The sequence below is a fragment of the Pseudophryne corroboree genome, chromosome 7, assembly GCF_028390025.1.
Source record: "Pseudophryne corroboree isolate aPseCor3 chromosome 7, aPseCor3.hap2, whole genome shotgun sequence".
Classification (NCBI taxonomy): Eukaryota; Metazoa; Chordata; class Amphibia; order Anura; family Myobatrachidae; genus Pseudophryne; species Pseudophryne corroboree.
Genome location: NC_086450.1, coordinates 281,872,213 through 281,896,541, shown reverse-complemented (window position 1 = coordinate 281,896,541; position 24,329 = coordinate 281,872,213). Strand labels below are relative to the sequence as shown.

The following is a 24,329-nucleotide window of genomic DNA, read 5'->3' as shown; positions in this document are numbered from 1 at the left end:
CTGCCTTTATGGGTACGAAAGGACTGAGACTGAAAAGACTGTGTCCTTTTCTGCTGAGATGTGACTTGGGGTAACAAAAGTGGATTTTTCAGCTGTTGCCATGGCCCCCAGGTCCGATGGACCGCCCCTTTATACGGCAATACTTCCATGTGCCGTCTGGAATCTGCATCACCTGACCACTGTCGTGTCTATAAACATCGTCTGGCAGATATGGACATCACATCTACTCTTGATGCCAGAATGCAAATATCCCTCTGCGCATCTCGCATATATAGAAATGCATCCTTAAAATGCTCTATAGTCAATAAAATATTGTTCCTGTCAAGGGTATCAATATTTTCAGTCAGGAAATCCGACCAAGCCCCCCCAGCGCTGCACATCCAGGCTGAGGCGATTGCTGGTCGTAGTATAACACCAGTATGTGTGTATATACTTTTTAGGATATTTTTCAGCTTCCTATCAGCTGGCTCTTTGAGGGCGGCCGTATCTGGAGACGGTAACGCCACTTGTTTTTATAAGCGCGTGAGCGCCTTATCCACCCTAAGGTGTGTTTCCCAACTCGCCCTCACTTCTGGCGGGAAAGGGTATACCTCCAATAATTTTCTATCGGAGGAAACCCACGTATCATCACACACTTTAATTTATCTGATTCAGGAAAAACTACAAGTAGATTATTCCCACCCTACATAATACCCTTATTTGTGGTACTTGTAGTATCAGAAATATGTAACACCTCCTTCATTGCCCTTAACATGTAACGTGTGGCCCTAAAGGAAAATACGTTTGTTTCTTCACCGTCGACACTGAAGTCAGTGTCTGTGTCGACCAACTGAGGTAAATGGGCGTTTTTACAAGCCCCTGACGGTGTCTGAGACGCCTGGACAGGTACTAATTTGTTTGCCGGCCGTCTCATGTCGTCAACCGACCTTGCATCGTGTTGACATTATCACGTAATTCCTAAATAAGCCATCCATTCCGGTGTCGACTCCCTAGAGAGTGACATCACCAATACAGGCAATTTGCTCCGCCTCCTCACCAACATCGTCCTCCTACATGTCGACACACACGTACCGACACACAGCACACACACAGGGAATGCTCTGATAGAGGACAGGACCCCACTAGCCCTTTGGGGAGACAGAGGGAGAGTTTGCCAGCACACACCAAAAACGCTATAATTATACAGGGACAACCCCTTATACAAGTGTTTTCCCTTATAGCATTTTCACATATGTAATCATATCGCCAAATAAGTGCCCCCCCTCTCTGTTTTAACCCTGTTTCTGTAGTGCAGTGCAGGGGAGAGCCTGGGAGCCTTCCTCACAGCAGAGCTGAGCAGGAAAATGGCGCCGTGTGCTGAGGAGAATAGGCCCCGCCCCCTAAAACGGCGGGCTCTTCTCCCGGAGTTTGTGAGATCTGGCAGGGGTTAAATACATCCATATAGCCTCAAGGGCTATATGTGATGTATTTTAGCCATAAAAAAGGTATAATACATTGCTGCCCAGGGCGCCCCCCCCAGCGCCCTGCACCCTCAGTGACCGCTGGTATGAAGTGTGCTGACAACAATGGCGCACAGCTGCAGTGCTGTGCGCTACCTTATGAAGACTGAATGTCTTCTGCCGCCTGTTTCTGGACCTCTGGACCTCTTCAACTTCGGCATCTGCAAGGGGGGTCGGCGGCACGGCTCCGGGACGAACCCCAGGGTGAGACCTGTGTTCCGACTCCCTCTGGAGCTAATGGTGTCCAGTAGCCCAAGAAGCAAATCCATCCTGCACGCAGGTGAGTTTACTTCTCTCCCCTAAGTCCCTCGTAGCAGTGAGCCTGTTGCCAGCAGGACTCACTGAAAATAAAAAACCTAACTTAAACTTTTATTCTAAGCAGCTCAGGAGAGCCACCTAGATTGCACCCTTCTCGGCCGGGCACAAAAATCTAACTGAGGCTTGGAGGAGGGTCATAGGGGGAGGAGCCAGTGCACACCACCTGATCCTAAAGCTTTTATTATTGTGCCCTGTCTCCTGCGGAGCCGCTAAACCCCATGGTCCTGACGGAGTCCCCAGCATCCACTTAGGACGTTAGAGAAAGTTAATTTTCTTGAAAAACACAAAAACTGTGACATATGCATACTAACGCTAGTTTCTGAAATGCAAAGTCTTGGAATGTAAGCTTCCCAAAAAGTGTCAAAGTAAGTTCAGCAGCAAAGGGGTTAATAAGCCCAGTTATGTATTCATTTCATCTGTCCTATGAGAGAATACTACACATCAAGCACTGCAACAAAACCACACATTGTATTATAGGCATGTTTAATATACACTTGAAAAAAATGAAAACTAGTCACAAAGCAGGCACACAAAACATTTAAAGACAATCATCTTAAAATAGTCTGGAATCTACATCTGAAGGAGTTAGAAGTCTTTATCCAGAGCATCCTCTGCAGCCACAGTGTGTGCATTCAATAATTCTCCCCTGCAACAAACCAAACGTTATTTTACAACTCTGTACAAACTGTTAAATCATGTCAATTAAAAAGGTAACACACGTGGGTGCTCAATCCGCATTTCTAAACTGTTCAATCTGTATTCTGTACATTAGTTAGACAAGGCTGTACCATTTAACTTCATGAGAAAAGCAACAGTGATAATGGGTAACATCAGAAGAACTGGTTTTAAGGTCAGAGTCTTACCGGGTCTTGTCAAGCACAAGGAAAGACTGCACTGATCCACTGCCAATGTGCCTACTTCCAGAGTAACCAACCATGCAGTGGTGCTAAGTATAAACAACACAGCGCTCAACCCCTGATAAGAACTAATGCAGTGTCGGTGTTCGCTTTATCTATGTGTTCTTATTCATGATAATAATAATAAATCACAAGTGTAAATCATACTCTGTATTGATGTTGAAAAAGTGCTGATATCAGTTTGATGTAACAATTCAACTTTTATTTCCGGAGTCACAGTGCTCCTTGTAGATACTTAGTAAATATAAGGTTAACTTTATAACTAATTGGGGTTATTTCAGTCCATGCAATTGCGTGAAATTTCTCCTGCAAAATAATTATCAGGAGTACTTGACCTCTTTCAAAGGTCCAAATTAATGTGTCCAGATTAACTAGCCGAAAAAAGCATGAAAACATAAAAATAAAATTAAGAATAATGAAAAAATAAAAACGAAAAATAGAAATAAAAAGGGTCCAATTGCTGATCGCAAAAGTCAATATTAAATGTGTTATCACTGCCCTAATTAGGGCCGTCTTTTAGTCCTGCTGATCGCAGTAAATTTCCTGGTATAAATGTCAATGGAGATGTGAGTTGGGGGATATATGTTCTGGGGGTGCGGCGTCCCGTAACCCTCAGGTGCATATACTTACCCTTCTTCCTCTTGTCGTCTTAGCCTCTCGTCCCCCGCTGTGTCCGTTCGTCTGTCCCTCCGTCTCTCTCCCCGCGGCCGGCGCAGAGCCCCTGTGTGCAGCCTGCACATCGAGGCACGGACCTTCGGGGCGACGGAATCACCGGCGGCTACGGCACTTCCGGGCACTGTCAGCCAGTGTATGCTCCCAGAGGAAGGCCAATTAAGGCTGAAACGCGTTGGAGAAAAACGACACATCCAACACATCTAACACCTAGCATCATTCGAACACCCGCTGTAAAGATCAGCCGCTTCCAGATCCCACAGTCTCCTTCACTGGCCAGTGAAGTAGAGCCGCCGTCGGTGCTGCAGCGCGCCGGGGACCGAACGCCCGTAACAGGCTGACAGTGCCCGGAAGTGCCGTAGCCGCCGGTGATTCCGTCGCCCCGAAGGTCCGTGCCTCGGTGTGCAGGCTGCACACAGGGGCTCTGCGCCCGCCGCGGGGAGAGAGACGGAGGGACAGACGAACGGACACAGCGGGGGACGAGAGGCTAAGACGACAAGAGGAAGAAGGGTAAGTATATGCACCTGAGGGTTACGGGACGCCGCACCCCCAGAACATATATCCCCCAACTCACATCTCCATTGACATTTATACCAGGAAATTTACTGCGATCAGCAGGACTAAAAGACGGCCCTAATTAGGGCAGTGATAACACATTTAATATTGACTTTTGCGATCAGCAATTGGACCCTTTTTATTTCTATTTTTCGTTTTTATTTTTTCATTATTCTTAATTTTATTTTTATGTTGTTTTCATGCTTTTTTCGGCTAGTTAATCTGGACACATTAATTTGGACCTTTGAAAGAGGTCAAGTACTCCTGATAATTATTTTACAGGAGAAATTTCACGCAATTGCATGGACTGAAATAACCCCAATTAGTTATAAAGTTAACCTTATATTTACTAAGTATCTACAAGGAGCACTGTGACTCCGGAAATAAAAGTTGAATTGTTACATCAAACTGATATCAGCACTTTTTCAACATCAATACAGAGTATGATTTACACTTGTGATTTATTATTATTATTATTATTATTATCATGAATAAGAACACATAGATACAGCGAACACCGACACTGCATTAGTTCTTATCAGGGGTTGAGCGCTGTGTTGTTTATACTCTGCAAACTTTTCCAGTAGGTTAGATCACCTACAAACATCAGCAACTCGCCACACCCAATAGGGGGTTGACATTACCTCAGTGCGCAGGTGGTAACCCTCCAAAAATGCAGTGGTGCTATGCAATGAATTTGGGTATCAAAAGGATTACTGCAGTTTTCACTGGCATTCTGTGGACTTGACAATGTGCATGTCCAGAACAGAGTGTATGGAAATATGGGTGATGCAGAGTCAGAAGCAACTCTGGGGTCTATTTACTAAGCTGTGGATGGAGATAAAAGTACCAGCCAATCAGCTCCTAACTGTCATGTCACAGGCTGGTTTTGAAAAAGGACAGTTAGGAGCCGATTGGCTGGTACTTTATCTCTGTCCATTTTACCTCCATCAAAGGTTTAGTAAATAGACCCCTCTGTCACACATGCACTTTCAACTGAAGAAGCATAACTGGCTGGTAACAATCATTCACATGTACTTAAAATTCAGTGAGGGCATGCCGGCAGAATTGCATACTATTGGGTGTATTCGGTTGTAGTCAGAACTGCCATCAAGTCGGAAAGACGGCAGTTTTCAACTTTTTTGTGGTTGAATCAAGATTCGACTTATTCAATGGAGCTGCCATTTTTCCAACTTGTCGGAAAACACGTGGATCGGTGGAGTAGCCGTGGATCCACGTGTTTTGTCGAATTAGCGGCCAATTCAGACAGTTTTTTGGCCCGTTTTTGACAATGCTGATCAGACTAAAAAAAAAAAAAAAAGTCAGATCAGCATTGTTGGAAACAGGCATAACCTGTCGAAAATTGCCCGCTAATTGAATATTGCACTGTCGGATCCTCTCAGTCGGAGAGGATCGGACATGCATTGAATACACCTGTATGCAGTGTATCTACTCATAATGACAGCTATGCACCCAAGCGTACAAGATGGGTGCAGTCTGACGTGAGATAGGAGTACAACGCCATAAGGACTAATATATGCAATTTAGTTCTGTGCAATTACATCTGACTTATTTTGAGTTTTACCACTGAAGCACTTTGTACTATCAATGGGTTGGGTACAATATGCTGGCGTTCTTAAGACCTACCGCAGCATCCCGATGCTTAGAATCCTGACAGGAGCTATGTAAGTATACTTACCTGCCCCCAATGCTCATCTAACCCTCCCTTTCCACAGCCTAACCCTCCCTTTCTTGGCCCCCCCCAGAAAAAGACTACCGACATTAGTAGAGCTTCCCAGGAACCGCCGACTCACTCACGCCAGGCATCTCGCAGTACATGGCATATTGAGGCTAGATGTACGAGGACACATCTAGAACTTGAAAACCAGTTATAGGGTGGAGGAATGTACACCGCCAGAAGGAGAAACGGAGCATTATGGATGGTGCCAGCTAAAAAAACATAACAACCCAACGGATCAATCTGTACCCTCTGACAAAGGAAGCCCATATTTTTGTGGATCAAAACGGAGACCCCCCTTGAGTTAGAATGAAAGGTCCATCCCACCCATGGTTTTGTTTTTGAGAGTACACGGCTACCTACCAAGTGGGTTTCCAATAAACACACTACACACGGGGAATGGGCCTTAAGTTGTTTTAAAACCAGGGAGCGCTTAACCATGTCATTAAGGCCTCTAACATTCCATGAGACAATGTGAACCATTGTAAAAACAGTAAATACAGTAAAAAGGCGGGCCGGCGCAAATAGCGCCCCATCACATAGCCGAACACCCCACTCCCATTGACATTACAGACAAAAAAACAATCAAGAAATGCAGCAAAAAAAAAAAAAAATACAAAGTGTCAAGAAAAAGAAAAAAACACCAACCCATACCACCCCGCATACCCACCCAGACATAGGTATACCTAGTCCCAAAACCAAAAACAACCAGACTCCAGGAAAATCTGGCAAAATCAAACTATACTAAAGCACGAGGCAACTATTCCCCTAACCTACAGGCATGAGGCCCCCAGCTATATGTAAAATAGGCCGGTGAAAAACACTAACAGTCACCGAATCATCGCAAGGGCTCCAGAAGTAGGAGCAGCGCCCACAATAACCTAACCGGACAATTTAGAGACGAGAGTCCCGTCAAGGTGGAGCAGCCTGCGGAACCGGTTGCAGATCAATCCAGGCTGAAGCAGATTGAGGAGAATCAAAAAAGTGGGTGCGGTTACCAGCCACCACACGGAGACGGGCAGGAAATTACATTGAATATTGTAGTTGACTGTCACGCAGCTTCTGTTTCACTTGAGTGAATTGTGAACATGGCTTCTGGACATCAGCAGAGAAATCCTGGAACGCAGCAACTCTGTGTCCCCCATGATCCAAACGGCCCTAAAGTCTGGCGAGGCGTAGAACAGCGTCCCTGTCCTTGTAATGCAGAAACTTAGCAATAAAGGTGCGAGGTGGAGCACCAGGAGGGAAAGGATGGGTAGGCACCCTGTGGGCCCTGTCAACAGCGAATTGAGGTGTGTAGGAGTCCTTTCCTAACTGGGAGAGCAGCCAGGCCTCCAGGAAATGTTCAGGTTGAGAGACCTCAGCTTTCTCAGGGAGACCGACAAAACACACATTATTCCTCCTCAGACGTCCCTCCATATCCGTGAGCTTAAGCTTACAGGCTGACATTTGGGATTCTAAGTAGGAGAGACGGTTCGGAATAGGCGTGTAGGAATCCTCCAGAGTCGACAGTTTTCTGCCTCGCCGGCATATCCTGACGAATAAAGAAATGTCGACATGTACCTCAAACACCCTGTTGGCAAGACATTTCTCAGAGTCAGTGATAGCCTGCAAGAGTTGGGACATGGTAACTTCAGGGGATCCTTCCATGACGGGGGAGGGAGGGCAGGATAAGGAGACGTTGGCGCTTAGGAGGCCGGGGTCCAATCACCTCAGGCAAATCTTGCCAAGCGGTCCGCAGCAGACCGATTATACCACCTGGCCAACAGGGAACCACAGAAACAGCAGTCCAGAAATATAATTTCACAGAACAGGAGCAGACCTACAGCATAGGGCAACTCCTCATATGGCAGAGATAAAAGAGTCCCTGTTGCAGTGTCTCGCATAACCCTAGCGACTCACCAGGCATAAGATGCAGTCTCCCAGGGCCACCAACAACAGAGCAGAGGGCAGCCAGAGCACAGCGCAGGGTGAACAGCTGTAGAAAGTCCCTGAGATGGCGCCCGCCACCCCTATGAAGCAGCAGCAGAGGCAGCCTCAGGTTATACAGGCAGGCACAAGAGACAGTGGTCAGGGAAGCAAAGAGGGAGAGGATCTCCCACAGAGATGTCAGCGGCAGACAGGACAGGAGCAGGCACCTGGAGAGTGCAGGGAGGTCGCCAGAGCCCGCAGCATCATTTCCAAAATAACGGCACCCCCACGGAGCAGCAGCAGAAGCAAGGTCAGGCATGGGTGCAGCCACAGCGGTGAGGCGGTAACGGAGGGGGTCCCCGCAGCAGCGGAGACAGACAGCCGGGGATCACAGGGAAGCCGCTGAAGCCTGCACTTACACGTCCAGGGCGGCGGACAGCAGCGGCACGGAAAACAGCGGGGAGCAGGGCCCACTCCGGGTCCCCTGCTGATGCCTGCTGGAGGAGACACCAGCCGCAGCAGGAGAACTGGTAAGCGGGCAGGGAGGGCACCGGATCACACAGCCCCACTTACAAGATGGTGCCGGGCACACAGTAGGGGCGCACAGACAGTCTCTGCTGCAGGAGAAAGTGTGCAAACAGGGAGCACTCCAGACAGCCCTCACTCAGCACAGGGGGGCCACAGCACTTCTTGTACCAGGTCAGCCAGTGTAGATGTGTCTCACAGGGCTACAGGAGGATAATCAGGAGCAATATGCTGGGGAGCTTTCAGACCAACGTCCTACTCCATTCCTAGCTAGGCCACGCCCCAGGAGAATGCAACCTATTATACCAAATTTAACTAAAATAACATTTTGTAAGGTACATTTTTTTCAAAAATTGTGTTGATTTAATGTGGAACACCACATACTCCATACAATATTTCCGCCCCAAAAAAACAATGAAACATTTATATTTACTTTAATAACAGAATTAATTCTCACTATATAATAAAAAATAGGATTTTGGTACCTACCGGTAAATCCTTTTCTCCTAGTCCGTAGAGGATGCTGGGGACTCCAAAAGGACCATGGGCTATAGACGGGATCCGGAGGAGCTTGGGCACACTGAAAAGACTAACTGGGTGTGAACTGGCTCCTCCCTCTATGCCCCTCCTCCAGACCTCAGTTATAGGAACTGTGCCCAGGAGAGACGGACATTTCGAGGAAAGGATTTTTGTTTAAACCAAGGGCTACAACATACCAGCCCACACCACAAACATACCGTACAACCGGAGTAACAGTAAACCAGGTAACAGTATGAATTAACAACAGCAACTAGCTGAAACCACTAAATACACAACCAGTGTATAAACTAATTTAACCCGCAAGAATACACTGCAAGTAAAAGTCCGCACTGGGATGGGCGCCCAGCATCCTCTATGGACTAGGAGAAAAGGATTTACCGGTAGGTACCAAAATCCTATTTTCTCTTACGTCCTAGAGGATGCTGGGGACTCCAAAAGGACCATGGGGTCTATACCAAAGCTCCAGACCGGGCGGGAGAGTGCGGACGACTCTGCAGCACCGATTGAGCAAACACGAGGTCCTCCTCAGCTAAGGTGTCAAACTTGTAAAACTTAGCAAAAGTGTTTGAACCCGACCAGGTAGCTGCTCGGCAAAGCTGAAGTGCCGAGACCCCTCGGGCATCCGCCCAAGATGAGCCCACCTTCCTGGTAGAGTGGGCCTTTACTGACTTCGGCACCGGTAGGCCAGCCGAAGAATGAGCTTGCTGAATTGTACTACAAATCCAGCGTGCAATAGTCTGTTTCGAAGCAGGATGACCAATCTTGTTGGAAGCATACAGGACAAACAGCGCCTCTGTCTTCCTGGCAACAGCCGTTCTAGCGACGTAGATTTTTAAAGCTCTCACAACATCCAGAGACTTTGGAACTGCCACAGCATCCGTAGCCACGGGTACTACAATAGGTTGGTTAATGTGGAACGAAAAAACCACCTTCGGCAGAAACTGTTGACGAGTCCTTAATTCCGCTCTATCCGAATGGAAAATCAAGTACGGACTCTTATGAGATAAGGCCGCCAACTCTGACACTCACCTGGCAGACGCCAGAGCCAACAGCATAACTACCTTCCAAGTGAGAAACTTTAACTCAACCTTACGCAAAGGCTCAAACCAGGAAGACATAAGAAACTGCAAGACCACCTTAAGATCCCATGGTGCCACAGGGGGCACAAACGGAGGATGGATATGCAAAACTCCTTTCACAAAAGTCTGAACCTCTGGGAGGACAGCCAATTCTTTTTGAAAGAAAATAGATAAAGCCGAAATCTGCACTTTGATGGAGCCTAATTTCATGCCTGCATCGACGCCTGCCTGCAAAAAATGGAGAAACCGACCTAAGTGGAATTCTTCCGCAGGAGCAGTGTTAGTCTCACACCACGAAACATACTTTCTCCAAATACGGTGATAATGTTTCGCCGTAACCTCCTTCCTAGCCTTAAGGGGAGTGGGAATGACTTCCCCGGGAATACCTTTTCGAGCTAAGATTTGGCGCTCAACTTCCATGCCGTCAAACGCAGCCGCGGTAAGTCTGGAAACACGCATGGTCCATGCAATAACAGGTCCTCTCTTAGAGGCAGCGGCCAAGGATCTTCCACAAGTAATTCCTGAAGATCCGGATACCAGGCCCTTCTTGGCCAATCTGGAACGACAAGAATCGCGTGAACCCTTGTTCGTCGAATGATTCCCAGTACCTTTGGAATGAGAGGAAGTGGAGGAAACCCATACACAGACTGGAACACCCACGGAGTCACCAGGGCGTCCACTGCACTGGCTTGGGGGTCCCTTGACCTGGAACAATACCTCGGAAGCTTCTTGTTGAGGCGAGACGCCATCATGTCGATCAGCGGAATTCCCCAACGTCAGCTCTGCAAATACCTCTTGGTGAAGAGCCCACTCTCCCGGATGGAGATCGTGTCTGCTGAGGAAATCTGCTTCCCAGTTGTCTACTCCCGGCAGGAAGACTGCTGACAGGGCGCTCACGTGTTGTTCTGCCCAGAACAGGATTCTTGTGGCCTCCGCCATAGCCGCCCAGCTCCTTGTTCCGCCTTGACGGTTTAAATGCGCCACCGCTGTGATGTTGTCCGACTGTACGAGGACAGGACGACCCTGAAGTAGGTTTCTTGCTTGTAGCAGGCCGTTGTAAATTGCTCTTAACTTGAGCACATTTATGTGGAGACAAGCTTCCCCTGGAAATTTCTTCCTTGGGTGACTGCGCCCCAGCCTCGGAGACTTGCATCTGTTGTCAGTAGTACCCAGTCCTGGATACCGAACCGGCGCCCTCCTAGGAGGTGAGAACTTTGTAGCCACCACAGGAGAGAAATCCTGGCCCTGGGAGATAGACTTATCTTCCGGTGCATGTGCAGGTGAGACCCGGACCATTTGCTCAGCAGGTCCCAATGAAACACCCAGGCATGAAACCTGCCAAATGGAATGGCTTCGTACGCCGCAACCATTTTCCCCAGAAACCGAGTACAGTGATGAATAGACACACTTGTCGGCCTCAGAAGTTCCCTGACCGTCGTCTGCAGTTCCAGAGCTTTTTCTTCCGGAAGAAACACTCTCCGTAGCTCCGTGTCTAGAATCATGCCCAGAAAAGGCAACCGAGTGGTCGGAATCAACTGAGATTTAGGCAAATTTAGCACCCAATCGTGCTGTCTCAGAACCGACAGTGACAAACTCACACTTCTCAGCAACCGTTCCTTGGACCTCGCCTTTATCAGGAGATCGTCCAAGTACGGGATAATGGTAACCCCTTGCTTGCGAAGGAGAACCATCATTTCTGCCATGACCTTGGTGAAAATCCTCGGGGCCGTGGAAAGCCCAAACGGCAACATCTGAAATTGGTAATGAGAATCCTGTATCGCAAACCTGAGGAAGGCCTGATGCGCAGGATATATCGGGACGTGTAAGTAGGCATCCTTTATGTCGACTGACACCATAAAATCCCCCCTTCTAGGCTGGCAATCACAGCTCGAAGAGATGCCATCTTGAACTTGAAAACTTTCAAGTATGGGTTGAGGGATTTTAGGTTCAGAATCAGTCTGACCGAACCGTCCAGTTTCGGTACAACAAAGAGGCTCGAGTAGAACCCCTCACCCCGTTGGGACACGGGAACAATGACCGTCTGTTGACACAACTTTTGTATTGCTGCCAGCACCACCTCTCTGTCCGGAAGAGGCACTGGTAAGGCCGAAATGAAAAACCGGTGAGGGGGCACCTCCTGAAACTCCAGCTTGTATCCCTGAGATACAATCTCTAGGACCCAAGGATCCAGGCCTGACTGAATCCAGACCTGACTGAAGATCCGCAGACGGCCCCCCACCGGTCCGGACTCCCCCAGGGAAGCCCCAGCGTCATGCGGTGGACTTGGTAGAGGCAGGGGAGGACTTTTGGTCCTGGGCGCCTGACACTGCAGGAGACTTCCTTCCCCTTCCTCTTGAAGCGAGGAAGGACGAACCTTTTCCACGCCTGTATTTATTTGGATGAAAAGACTGCATCTGCTGATGTGGTGCCTTTTTCTGTTGTGTGGGAACATATGGAAGAAAAGACGACTTACCCGCAGTCGCGGTAGAGACCAGGTCAGCCAAGCCGTCCCCAAACAAGACATTACCTTTGAAGGGTAGAGCTTCCATAGCTCTCTTGGAGTCAGAATCAGCATTCCATTGATGGATCCTCAGCGCCCTCCTGGCCGAGATCGCCATGGCATTGGCTCTTGATCCCAAGAGACCAACATCCCTCGCCGCATCCTTCAGGTAATCTGCAGCGTCCTTGATATAACTAAGAGTCAAAAGAACATTATCTTTATCAAGGGTATCTATATCAGCAGCTAAATTCTCAGCCCATTTAGCAATAGCACTACTTACCCATACCGATGCCACCGCAGGTCTGAACAACGCACCCGTATTAGCGAAAATGGACTTCAGAGACGTCTCCAGCTTGCGATCCACCGGATCCTTGAGAGCTGCCGTGTCTGGAGACTGAAGCGCCACCTTCTTAGACAAACGAGATAGAGCTTTGTCAACATTCGGAGACGCCTCCCATTTTTCCCTGTCATCAGAGGGGAAAGGATACGCCATGTAAATTCTCTTGGGAATCTGCCACCTCTTGTCCGGCGACTCCCAAGCCTTTTCACAAAAAGAGTATTCATTTCATGAGAGGGGGGAAACTTCACCTCAGGTTTTTTCCCTTTGAACAAACAAATCCTTGTTTCCTGGACCGCAGGTTAATCCGAAATGCGTAAAACATCTTTTATAGCCACAATCATGTACTGAATACTCTTAACTAATCGTGGCTGTAAAGCAGCCTCAGTGAAATCGACCTCGGAATCAGAATCCGTGTCGGTATCAGTATCTACCACTTGGGTAAACGGCCGCTTTTGCAACCCCGATGGGGTCTGCACCTGAGACAAAGCATCCTCCATGGATTTCCTCCACACCTGTGTCTGCGACTCTGATCTATCCAACCTCTTTGATAAAGAAGCCACATTTGTATTAAGTGTACTTAACAATGCGAGTAAATCAGGTGTCGGCTGCGCCGACAGAGCCAATTCCAGACCGCAGCTGCTCCCCCAGTAACCTCCTCCGGGGAGTAACATTCAGCCTCAGACATGCAGACACTGAGTATCGACACACCGACACACACACACACAATGTCAGCTAGGGGACAGGCCCACAAGGAAGCCTGGAGAGAGGAACACGGTGGGAGTATGCCAGCTCACACCCCAGCGCCCATTTATCACTCCCAATAATATATGTAAAAAGCGCTGCTTCAAAACCAATAAATATGCACCATAAAACTGTGCCACCCCCGATTAGCTCCCCGTTACTTGTTAGTGGAGCTTTTGGAGGTCCCGGGCCAGCGTCTCATGCAGCCGCGTGTATGAGGAAAAATGGCGCTGGTGAGCCGCGCGGCTAAGCTCCGCCCTTTCCCGGCGCGCTTCAGCCCGCTAAATTTGAAATTGAAAATGCCGGCGGGGGTTTGAAAAACGGTGCCAAGGCACCGAAAAGCCTTCTGCCGGTATCCCAGACCTCAGTAACTGCTGCCCAGGGCGCCCCCCCCCCCCCAGCGCCCTGCACCCTGTAAGTGCCGTTGGTGAAGTGTGTGGGAGCATGGAGCGCAACGCTACCGCTGCGCTGTACCTCGTTACTGAAGTCTTCTGCTGTCACCTAAGTCTTCTGCCTTCTGCATACTCACCCGGCTTCTTTCTTCTGGCTTCTGTGAGGGGGGGTGACGGCGCGGCTCCGGGAACAAGCAGCTAGGCGCACCAAGTGATCGAACCCTTTGGAGCTAATGGTGTCCAGTAGCCTAAGAAGCAGAGCCCTTAAAGAAGAAGTAGGTCTGACTTCTCTCCCCTCAGTCCCTCGCTGCAGGGAGCCTGTAACCAGCAGGTCTCCCTGAAAATAAAAAACCTAATAAAAGTATTTTCTAGAGAAACTCAGGAGAGCTCCCCTAGTGAGTGTCCAGTCAGTCCTGGGCACAAAGTCTAACTGAGGTCTGGAGGAGGGGCATAGAGGGAGGAGCCAGTTCACACCCAGTTAAAGTCTTTTCAGTGTGCCCAAGCTCCTGCGGATCCCGTCTATACCCCATGGTCCTTTTGGAGTCCCCAGCATCCTCTAGGACGTAAGAGAAAATTAGTTGACATTGGTGTAGAGAAGAATAAACCACAATCAAAATTTCCTCGTATTGTGTATCAGGATTCAACCCATTTACACAATAAGGATAAGACTGTAGCATCGCATTTCTACATAAGTAGATAAAGCATTCATGTCTTAAGCTGGGTACACACTTGTTCAATCCCCAGCTGATCGGGTAAACGCTCCCGAGCCGGCAAGCTGTGTGTGTATCCAGCTGTGACCCCTTGTGAGGTGGGGCTGCAGCACGGGGGGGGTTTGGGGGAGATCACATGTGCAGCACATAAGATGCTACCTCCTTGTCCCGACCGTTGCAGGAGCATTATAAGCAGTTTATCAGCTAACGCTCCTGCATGGGCACTGCACACACACACACACACACACACACACACACACACACACACACACATAAATAGCTGTTTACCCATTATTGGGAAAACGGGCGAGGATTGTATAGGTGTTTGTCATTTACCAAACGTACCGACACATTAAAAAAAAAATCATAGAAATATCCAATTTGGCTTGAGATAAGAACCGTTTGGCCCATCTAGTCTACCCTTTTTCACCTTTTGGTAACCTCAACCCTATCTGATCCTTTTTTCTTTGTAAGGATATTCTTATGTCTATCCCAAGTATGCTTAAATTGCTTAACGGTCTTAGCTTCTACCATTTCTGATGGGATGCTATTCCTCCTATCCACTACCTTCTGTAAAGTCATTCTTCCACAAGTTTCCTTTGAATTTACTACCTTCCAGTTTCAGCATGTGCCCTTGTGTTCTAATACTTCTATTCATTTGAAGAATGTCTCCCTCCTTTACCTTGTTAAAACGCATTATATATCTGAAAGTTTCTATCATGTTCCCACTTTCTCTTCTCCAAACTATTCATATTAAGATCTTTTAGTTTTTATTGGTAAGTTTTGTGATGTAGGCCATGCACCATTTTAGTTACCCTTCTTTGTACAGTCTCTACTGTATTTATATTCTTCTGGAGATATGGTCTCCAGAACTGAACACCATATTCTAGATGATGCCATACCAATGACCTATACAGTGGCATTATTACTTCTTTCTTTCTTTCTACTGCCGATTCCTCTCTCTATGCAACCAAGCATCGGACTATTTCACCTGAAATAGTGACTTCTATATACCTTCCCTCCTCAGTAGTAGTAGTACTTAGCCTTCGGGTTTTTAAGACCCAATTGCATTATTTTGCATTTTTTTGGCATTAAACTGTAGGTGCTACGTTTTGACCATTAGATCCTCAATCATTTGTTTCAACCCTCCAGGTGTGTCTACCCTAGCGCATACTTTTGAGTCATCTGCAAAAAGGCATACTTTTTTTTTTTATACCATTTGCAATGTCCCTAACAAAAATATTAAAAAGTACAGATCTCTGGGGTACACCACTTATACTCCATTTTCTTCAACTCTGTTTCCTATCCTACAACCAAGTTCTTATCCTTCTAGATTGTAAGCTTGCGAGCAGGGCCTTCCTTCCTCTATGTCTGTCTGTCTTTGCCCAGTTTTGTTCTATAACTGCTCTAATTGTAAAGTGCAACGGAATATGCTACGCTATATAAGAAACTGCTAATAAATAAAATAAATACATTTTAAATGACTGGATTTGAGATATTAGACAATTACTTTCAATAGTGTTTCCATCAATTTCCCTACTGCCGATGTAAGGCTCACTGGTCGGTAGTTGCTTTCCTCTTCCTTGCTTCTACTTTTGTGCAGTGGGACTACCTCTGCTATTTTCCAATCCTCTGGCATTACTGCTGTAGCTAGTGACTAGTTCAATAATTCTGTTAACGGTGTTACCAGCACCCCTTTAAGATCTATTAGTATCCTTACATGTATGCCAATTGGCCCCACTGATTTATCACTTTCAGTTTTGATAGTTGTTAGGACCCTTTCCTCTGTAAATGTACTTGTATTGTATCCAATTCATTTTTATGAATGTTCTTACAACTTCGGGGCATGCAGGAGCCATCCATTGTCCTAGCTATACATGCTGCCAGAGTATGCAAATAAATTACTGTTTACATAATCTACCTAGCCTGCTAGTCAGTGTCATCCCAAATATGGTTACTTGTGCTGTCTGGATATGTATAGCTATTCTAATATATTCAGGGCCAGCCACAATTACAATACCTCTGCAATTGTGTATCAATTTGTCCCCACACCTAATAGATCGCAAGCTCATTTGGAAAGGCCTACTGTCACAGATTTATTTATGTCATGATCCTTTTTTTAGTATCCTGAATTAGAAACTAAACTTTGTAACATGTTAAAAAGTAATTGGTTTTAATTGTGCACATTTAATAGTTGTACACTAGATTTCTAACCAGAGGACCTAAATTGAAGATTAAAGCACACACACTCTACTGCTAATACCCTATTGGGGTAACAGGTGCAAATGCATGCCCAGAGCTCCACTGCAATAAACAAGGACATCCATTAGTGTTGGACTATATATTTTTTTATTATCAAACTATACTCATTTTTCACCTCACCCCTTCAGTTAGATACGTGGATTAAATTGCATCAATGTATTTAACACCAGAATCTACTGTATCTCCTTTGTACACCACTATTTTAATAAAATATAAAAAGCAGAGAGCAGCACTTGTAACACAATATCCTATAGTGAAAAGCAGTTCACTTTAACAGAAACAGTCATCAAAGTCTGATAAAGTGCCAATGCAAGCTCCAATTGCATAAATAACTCAGAAATGCAACCTAAATGTTGCTCTAATGAGGTTTTAGAAGAAGTGCTACCTTTGATGGTTACCGATGCTCACCACCTTAAAACATTTCCTAGATGACATTAGCAGCACCCCAAACATGGGGGAAAGTTGGGGCACAGGTCACAACCATGAAAACAAATATTAGACAAGTACAGATGCTTTAAACAACAGTAATGAGGAGTTCTTACCACTTCAAGTTTGCCCTTGGGGACTCGACAAATACAATTTGTTCCAAAGTTTGTATCTCTGGTTTGTATGCAACGCAAACAGCACAGATTTTCATATCCCTGTTTCTTCCATTTTGCAATCAGGTTCTTGTCGGCATACCCTTCTCTGATACAGTAGTCATATAGCTCTAAGAGAACCAGGAACACAGGAAGGAGACAGTCACAGTGAAGTTGATCCTAAATTACTCACAACATAATAGATTCTGCTAAATGTCACCCAATAGTTTAGGTTGCTTATTTTATACCATGTTTACATATTTTAAAGTTCTGCACATCACTATGATAATGTTTTAAAATATTAAAGATAATCTGTAATGGTTTAACAAAGATTACATTTTGTGCAGCCTCTTTTTCCCAACAATTTACTTTTTATATTTAATCATATGTAGACTATAGAGATAGCCTTCAAATATATATATCCTATACAAGTTCTCTATAAGGTGTGTAATAAAGAAAATGTAGTATATAAACAAATGTACAGAATGTGATAATACGTGCCGGTGAAAGCAGTTACATAGCCAATCTGAAGTGCACCATTATTGTTGTCTTCGAAGTGAAGGCTATTTTGTGCACTAGAAGTGTCTGCCTCCTATCTATATCTGCTCCACACCCAGTACTTTATCTTATTATCAGATGTTTGCTAAAATGCGGCCCTCCAGCTGCTATGCAACTACACATCCCAGCATGCCCGGCAACAGTTTTGCTTTTAGGGGATGGTAAAACTGTGACAGGGCATGCTAGGATGTGTAGGGCTACATGTTGAACACACCTACTATAGACGGAAGACGGGGGTCAGGAATGGAGGGTGGGTGTGTGGGGAGGGCAAGCAGAACAATTAACGGCTGACTGTTGGGTTTGAATAAACTGTCTCATAAAACACATAAGAAATAAAAACCAATGTTATTGTCTAATGTCCTCTCTCATTAACAGGACATTTTTATATTCTCCAAAAATTCAAGAAAAAGAAAATAGGACCTCAATTAACAATCCATATATTTTTCCTTCCTGACCATATTCATGCGCATCTATAAGCAATTGTACGAGAACCCACTAAATGTTCTTATTCAGCAGACCATTTTATAAAGGTAAATTACAGTAAGAAGCATACCTCTGCTTATAGCTTTTCTCTTGTAGAATAGATCAAATATATAGCGAGTTTTTTGATGATGAATACGGAAGATTGGCCAAAGAGACTCCACCTTCCTCTTTCCTTCATGAGGCTCAGTCTCCGCTGGTAAATAAAAAACCACAATAACAAACACTGTTTTATTACAAGACAGTTCTACATAACAAGTACAGCTAGACCCACATCAGCACATGAACACCAGAATGAATATAAAGTTCAAGGAAGATCTGAGTGCGCAAAAAGTAAGCTGCTGGATATCCCAACTCCTTCACCACAAGTGTAAAGAAAAAAAGTGAGAAAGGGGACTTATCCTGCGCTCCACAGTAGGTTACCACTTCGTATGATTCCAGAGTTATTTTAGAAACTCATACAGGTATCATAAAAGAGAAGAACATTTTGTACATGTGTAAAGTACAGTTTTAATAAGGCACATAGAATGTTCAGACATTAAAAGAATTCGAACATTGAATAAAACACAACAATTATAATAGCAGCATTTAGAGCTAGCAGCATGTAGGACTGGAATGGGGGGTAATGGGAAATTACCGGATGTTTCTGAACTGGAAATACAGTTCAAAGCCAGCTTGCGGGTTGTTTGGTACAGGGAAACTCGGGAATCCCCTGAGCCACGCTACACTGGAACGGTCAAGTCCTCTGTTACTCCCCTGCTCACAGCCCTGTATTCACCGATGCGTTTCTACCTCACAGAGAGGTCTTTATCAAGGTGCAGTATCATATGCCGCTAACAAAACTTGAGACTTGGTGAGGTGATTAATTGTACAGGGTCCAGCTGCCGCATCTGGTAATTGATTGGTTGAGGACCATTTAAATAGGTTTTGTTAGCATCAAACGATACTGCACCTTGATAAAGACCTCTGGGTGAGGTAGAAACGCGTCGGTGAATACAGGGCTGTGAGCAGGGGAGTAACAGAGGACTGACCGTTCCAGTGTAGCGTGGCTCAGGGGATTCCCGGGTTTCCCTGTACCAAACAACCCGCAAGCTGGCTTTGAACTGTATTTACAGTTCAGAAACATCCGGTAATTGCCCATTACCCCCCCATTCCAGTCCTACATGTTGCTATTATAATTGTTGCATTTTATTCAATGTTCGAATTCTTTTAATGTCTGAACATTCTATGTGCCTTATTAAAACTGTACTTTACACATGTACAAAATTTTCTTCTCTTGTATGATACCTGTATGAGTTTCTAAAATAACTCTGGAATCATACGAAGTGGTAACCTACTGTGGAGTGCAGGATAAGTCCCCTTTCTCACTTTTTTCTTTACACATGAACACCAGAACCCATGGAAGTCATTTTAGAAACAAGCTTTATGTACTTTACCAAAACAAATTTATTTATTTTTTCCCCTCGATGAAGTTAGCCTTTAAAGCTCATAATAAAGCTAATGGTTCCAAAACAAAACATGATTAGAATTACTGATCATTTATTCCTTCTAAATGCTCATGGCTACCTTTACAAAGGCTAGCTTTGTCTCTAAGTTAGGTACAGACAGTTAAATATTACATCAGAGCATGAGTGATGAAATGGATTGAGTATTTAGAATAAAAGGAGAACGTCCATGAAAAGACGCTGACCTCTGTATTTTCACAGCATTTTGTACTTTTCGTGGAAATAAAAGTCACTTATTGGGGATTTGGCTTTTCATGTCTGAGGCAGGTGAAACCAAACCCCTGATAAATACCGGCATTGGGGCTAATAGGATAGTTCCCCCGCAAACTAATTGGAAACCCCCAATAGATAAAGACTTAGATATAGATATATAATTATTCTGCGATGTCAGTGGTTCCCATATTCTGTCCTCAAGTAGCACTAACAGTCCAGGGTTTAAGTATATCTATGCTTGGCCACAGGTGACTAAATAAGTACCATAGTCAATATGATTTAATCTGTGCTGAACAAAGGCTATACTTACAATCTGGACAGAGTTTAGGAACCTCTAAGCTAAGATATACTCTGCTGACTATCCGTTTGGTAGGATATGTTCTCCACACAGCCTCTAAAATATTTAATTGTTGACATATATGACTTGTTTTTTCCTTGTGCCCATTGTTGTTGTACTTGGGAGTGTCCCATGATGAATTGAATCACAAGGATCTGTAATATATAGTAATTACTTGTAGTAAATCCAGTGAATTAAGTATCTTTCATTCACATCCACTGGCCGTGGGTAAAAACATGGTTAAATAAAATATATTACCCAATAAATATGAAAAGTATGTAGATACCACATCGGGCAACAAAGCTTCATTGGCTCTTAAGAGTGTTCGGAATGCCCTTCCGAGCTAATATCTGCCATTCAACCTCCATGCCATCAAATGTAGCCACTGTAAGTCTTAATAAGCGAACGGCCCCTGCTGCAGCAGGTCCTCCCAAGGAGGAAGAGGACTCAGCTCTTCTAGCAGAAGATCCGCGTACCAAGCCCTTCTTGGCCAGTCCGAAGCAATGAGGATCGTCTGAACTCTTGTTCTCTTTACGGGTTTTAAAACTCTTGGAATGAGTGGAAGTGGAGGAAACACGTACACAGAATGGAACACCCACGGAGTCACTAGGGCGTCCACCGCCACGGCTTGCGGGTCCCTCAACCTGGAACAATACCGCCGAAGCTTCTTGTTGAGACGAGAGGCCATCATGTCTATTTGAGGTACACCCCAAAGATCCGTTACCTACGTGAATACCTCCGGATGGAGTCCCCACTCTCCTGGATGGAGATCGCATTTGCTGAGGAAGTCCGCTTCCCAGTTGTCTATTCCCAGAATGAAGACTGCTGACAGCGTCAACGCGTGTTTTTCTGCCCAGAGGATGAATCTGGTTACCTCTGACATTGCAGCTCTGCTCTTCGTTCCGCCCTGTCGGTTTATGTAAGCCACTGTCGTTACATTGTCCGACTGCACTTGAATGGATCGATCTCGGAGAAGATGGGCCGCTTGGAGAAGACCGTTGTAGACGGCTCTTAGTTCCAGAATGTTTATTGGTAGGCCGGATTCCAGACCTGATCACCTTCCTTGGAAGGTTTCCCCCCTGAGTGACTGCGTCCCAGCCCCGGAGACTTGCATCCGTGGTTAGAAGGATCCAGTCCTGAATCCCGAACCTGCGGCTCTCCAGAAGGTGAGGTAGTTGTAGCCACCAGAGGAGTGAAATCCTGGCCTTTGGCGACAGACGTATTCTCTGGTGCATGTGTAGATGAGATCCTGACCACTTGTCCAGGAGATCCAGTTGGAAGGGCAGAGCATGAAACCTTCCGTACTGTAGAGCCTCGTAAGAGGCCACCATCTTCCCCAGAAGGCGAATGCACTGATGAACCGAAACCCGGACTGGCTTCAGGACATCCTGGACCATTGTTTGTATCACCAACGCTTTCTCCTCCGGAAGAAACACTCTGCACTTTCGTGTCGAGGATCATTCCCAGAAAAGACAACCTACTGGTCGGCTCCAAATGTGATTTTGGAGGATTCAGGATCCAACCGTGTTCCCTGAGCAGATGAGTCGTGAGAACAAAGGACTGCAACAGGGTCTCCCTGGATGATGCCTTTATTAGCAGATCGTCCAGTTATGGGATTATGTTCACCCCCTGTCTGTGGAGGAGACGCCATCACCTTGGTGAACACCCTCAGTGACGTGAAGAGGCCGAATGGCAGTGCCTGAAATGGATAGTGACTGTCTAACAGTGCAAATCTGAGATAAGCCTGGTGCGGCGGCCAAATCCGAATGTGGAGGTAAGCATCCTTGATATCCAGGGATACCAGGAAGATTAGCGAGGCTTTCTTATTGTCAGTGAAGTAAGCCTCCTCAACCTGCTCAGGTGCTGTGTCAGCAATATTCAACACATCCCTAATGGCCTCAATCATCAACTGCGCCCCTCGCTACACATCCCCATCACCGTCTGCCGTGTCAGAATCGGCATCCGTGTCATCTTGCATAATCTGGGCAAGAGCACGTTTTTGAGAGCGTACGTCAGGGGGCCCCGAGGTAACAGAACCAGACCAAACTGCCATAGAGTTCTGTAAAACATGAGTTGCAGTTTCATTTTGTGCAACCCTAGTAGAAATCTGAAAAATGATACTTTTAAGAGAGGCTAACCACTCAGGCTCCCTTGCAGGGACCTGCGCTAAAACAGTGCAATCCTGATTACATGGAATGGGCTCATCTTGAGGAATTATCCTCTGCAGCATATCACACAGAGTCCCTGGACATAGTTTTATGGAGACAACAAACACACACACAGGGAAGGGACAGACAGACTTTCCCCCCTAAGAATGCCAGGAGAGACACAAAGATTGGAGCCAGGGAAACCCCTACCCAGCACTTACTGTGCACCTTAATAGGTTACACAGTACAGATGTACAGCCCCCCCCCCCCCCCCCCCATATCCTTCTACAACCCCCTGGTACCATACAAGATAGCTGGAGTTGAACTGGAGGGACAGCTCTCCCTGTCAGCGCTTCTTCAGGCAGGAAAATGGCGCTAAACGCTGCTGGATCTGCTCTGAGGAGAAGCTCCGCCCACTTTCATGGCTCTGCTTCCCACTCTTCTGAAGTTTATACTGGCCTGAGGAAATGTGCTGGCAGCGATTCTGGGACCCTGACAGGCTTGCTGGACAGTGTAGGCGCTGGCTCAGGGCGCCCCTCACAGTGCCGCACCATGTACCACTGAGCCCCGGAGCGCAGTTAGTACTGCGCTCCCTACCCTGTTGCTGCCATCTTCACACTGGCTCCCCGCTTGACAGGGGGGCCGGTGACTAACTCGCCCCTCATCTCATGCCTCTGTAAGGGGGTGGCGGCATGCTGCTGGGGTGAGCGATCCCCTGTGGCGGCAAACGTTCGATCCCCTCAGGAGCTCAGTGTCCTGTCAGCGGAGATAGTGGCTCAGACCCACAGGGCGGACACTACTCCACCCCTTAAGCCCTCGAAACAGGGATGCTGTTGCCAGCCGCCTCCGTGCCTAAACTCTAAAAAAAAATAAAAAAAACCACACACAACAAAACTAAAAGAACTCCTATGGAGCTCCCCTAGCTGTGACCGGCTCCTCCGGGCACATTTTCTAAACTGAGTCTGGTAGGAGGGGCATAGAGAAAGGAGCCAGCCCACACTCTCAAACTCTTAAAGTGCCAGTGGCTCCTAGTGGACCAGTCTATACCCCATGGTACTACTGTGGACCCCAGCATTCTCTAGGACGTAAGAGAAAAATCCTTTTACTGCAGCGTTCTATGTCCGGGTGTAGTGTGGCTGACCACTGGTCTCCTGACCGCCGGTCAGCATACGACGTTGGGGTCCTGGCAGCATACAGACGCCGGTATCCCTGCGGTGAGAGGAGAGTGCAGCAAGCCCATTGCAGGCTCGCCACGCTGCGGGCTTGGTAGCGACTACAGGTTATATTCCCACTCTATGGGTGTCCTGGACACCCACGAGTGGAAATAGTCCCTGTTGGTCAGCATGCTGACCGTCAGGATAGTGAGGGGATGGGATTTTGGGGGAGGTCATGTGACCGTCGGTCTGCTGACCGCCGGTCATACGAATACCACCCCTATGTCCTGCTGCCAGTTCACCTGCCCCCTCCGGCATCAACAATCCCCACTCCTTAGCAGCGGCGCAGGTATAACAAAAGCTGCTGCGGCCACCGGCATTGATGTGTATGAAAGCGGCGCAGCAGAAGGCTTTCATAGCACTCCCTGCGCCACATACTCTCTGAGCCCCGGAGCCTCCTCTGCGCGTGATGTCACAGAAATGCCTTCCCGCCACAGCCGTACTCAGATCCCCAGAGGCCATGACTCTGCAACACAGCACCTGGACTGCCGGCCTGGAAGCCCTGAGATGGCTAATGTAATGGATAGAGTGGGTGATATCGCGGAGGGTAATGTCTGGACGCTGAATCAATGTAAAAGGTGACAGTGCTGTGCAGTAC

The 24,329-nt window shown here is 46.7% G+C and overlaps 1 protein-coding gene across 1 annotated transcript in view; it reads right to left on the bottom strand.

Moving 5' to 3' along the window:
- Window positions 1-2,283: 2,283 nt before the first annotated feature.
- BUD31 (BUD31 homolog) overlaps window positions 2,284-24,329 on the bottom strand; it is a 28,134-nt gene continuing 6,088 nt past the window's right edge. The window contains exons 3-5 of the mRNA XM_063934157.1: window positions 18,389-18,511; window positions 17,242-17,408; window positions 2,284-2,463 (exon numbers count right to left, since the gene is read on the bottom strand). Coding sequence (XP_063790227.1) covers window positions 2,413-2,463; window positions 17,242-17,408; window positions 18,389-18,511 — 341 coding nt within the window. The 3' untranslated portion in view covers window positions 2,284-2,412. The remainder of the gene's footprint in view (window positions 2,464-17,241; window positions 17,409-18,388; window positions 18,512-24,329) is intronic.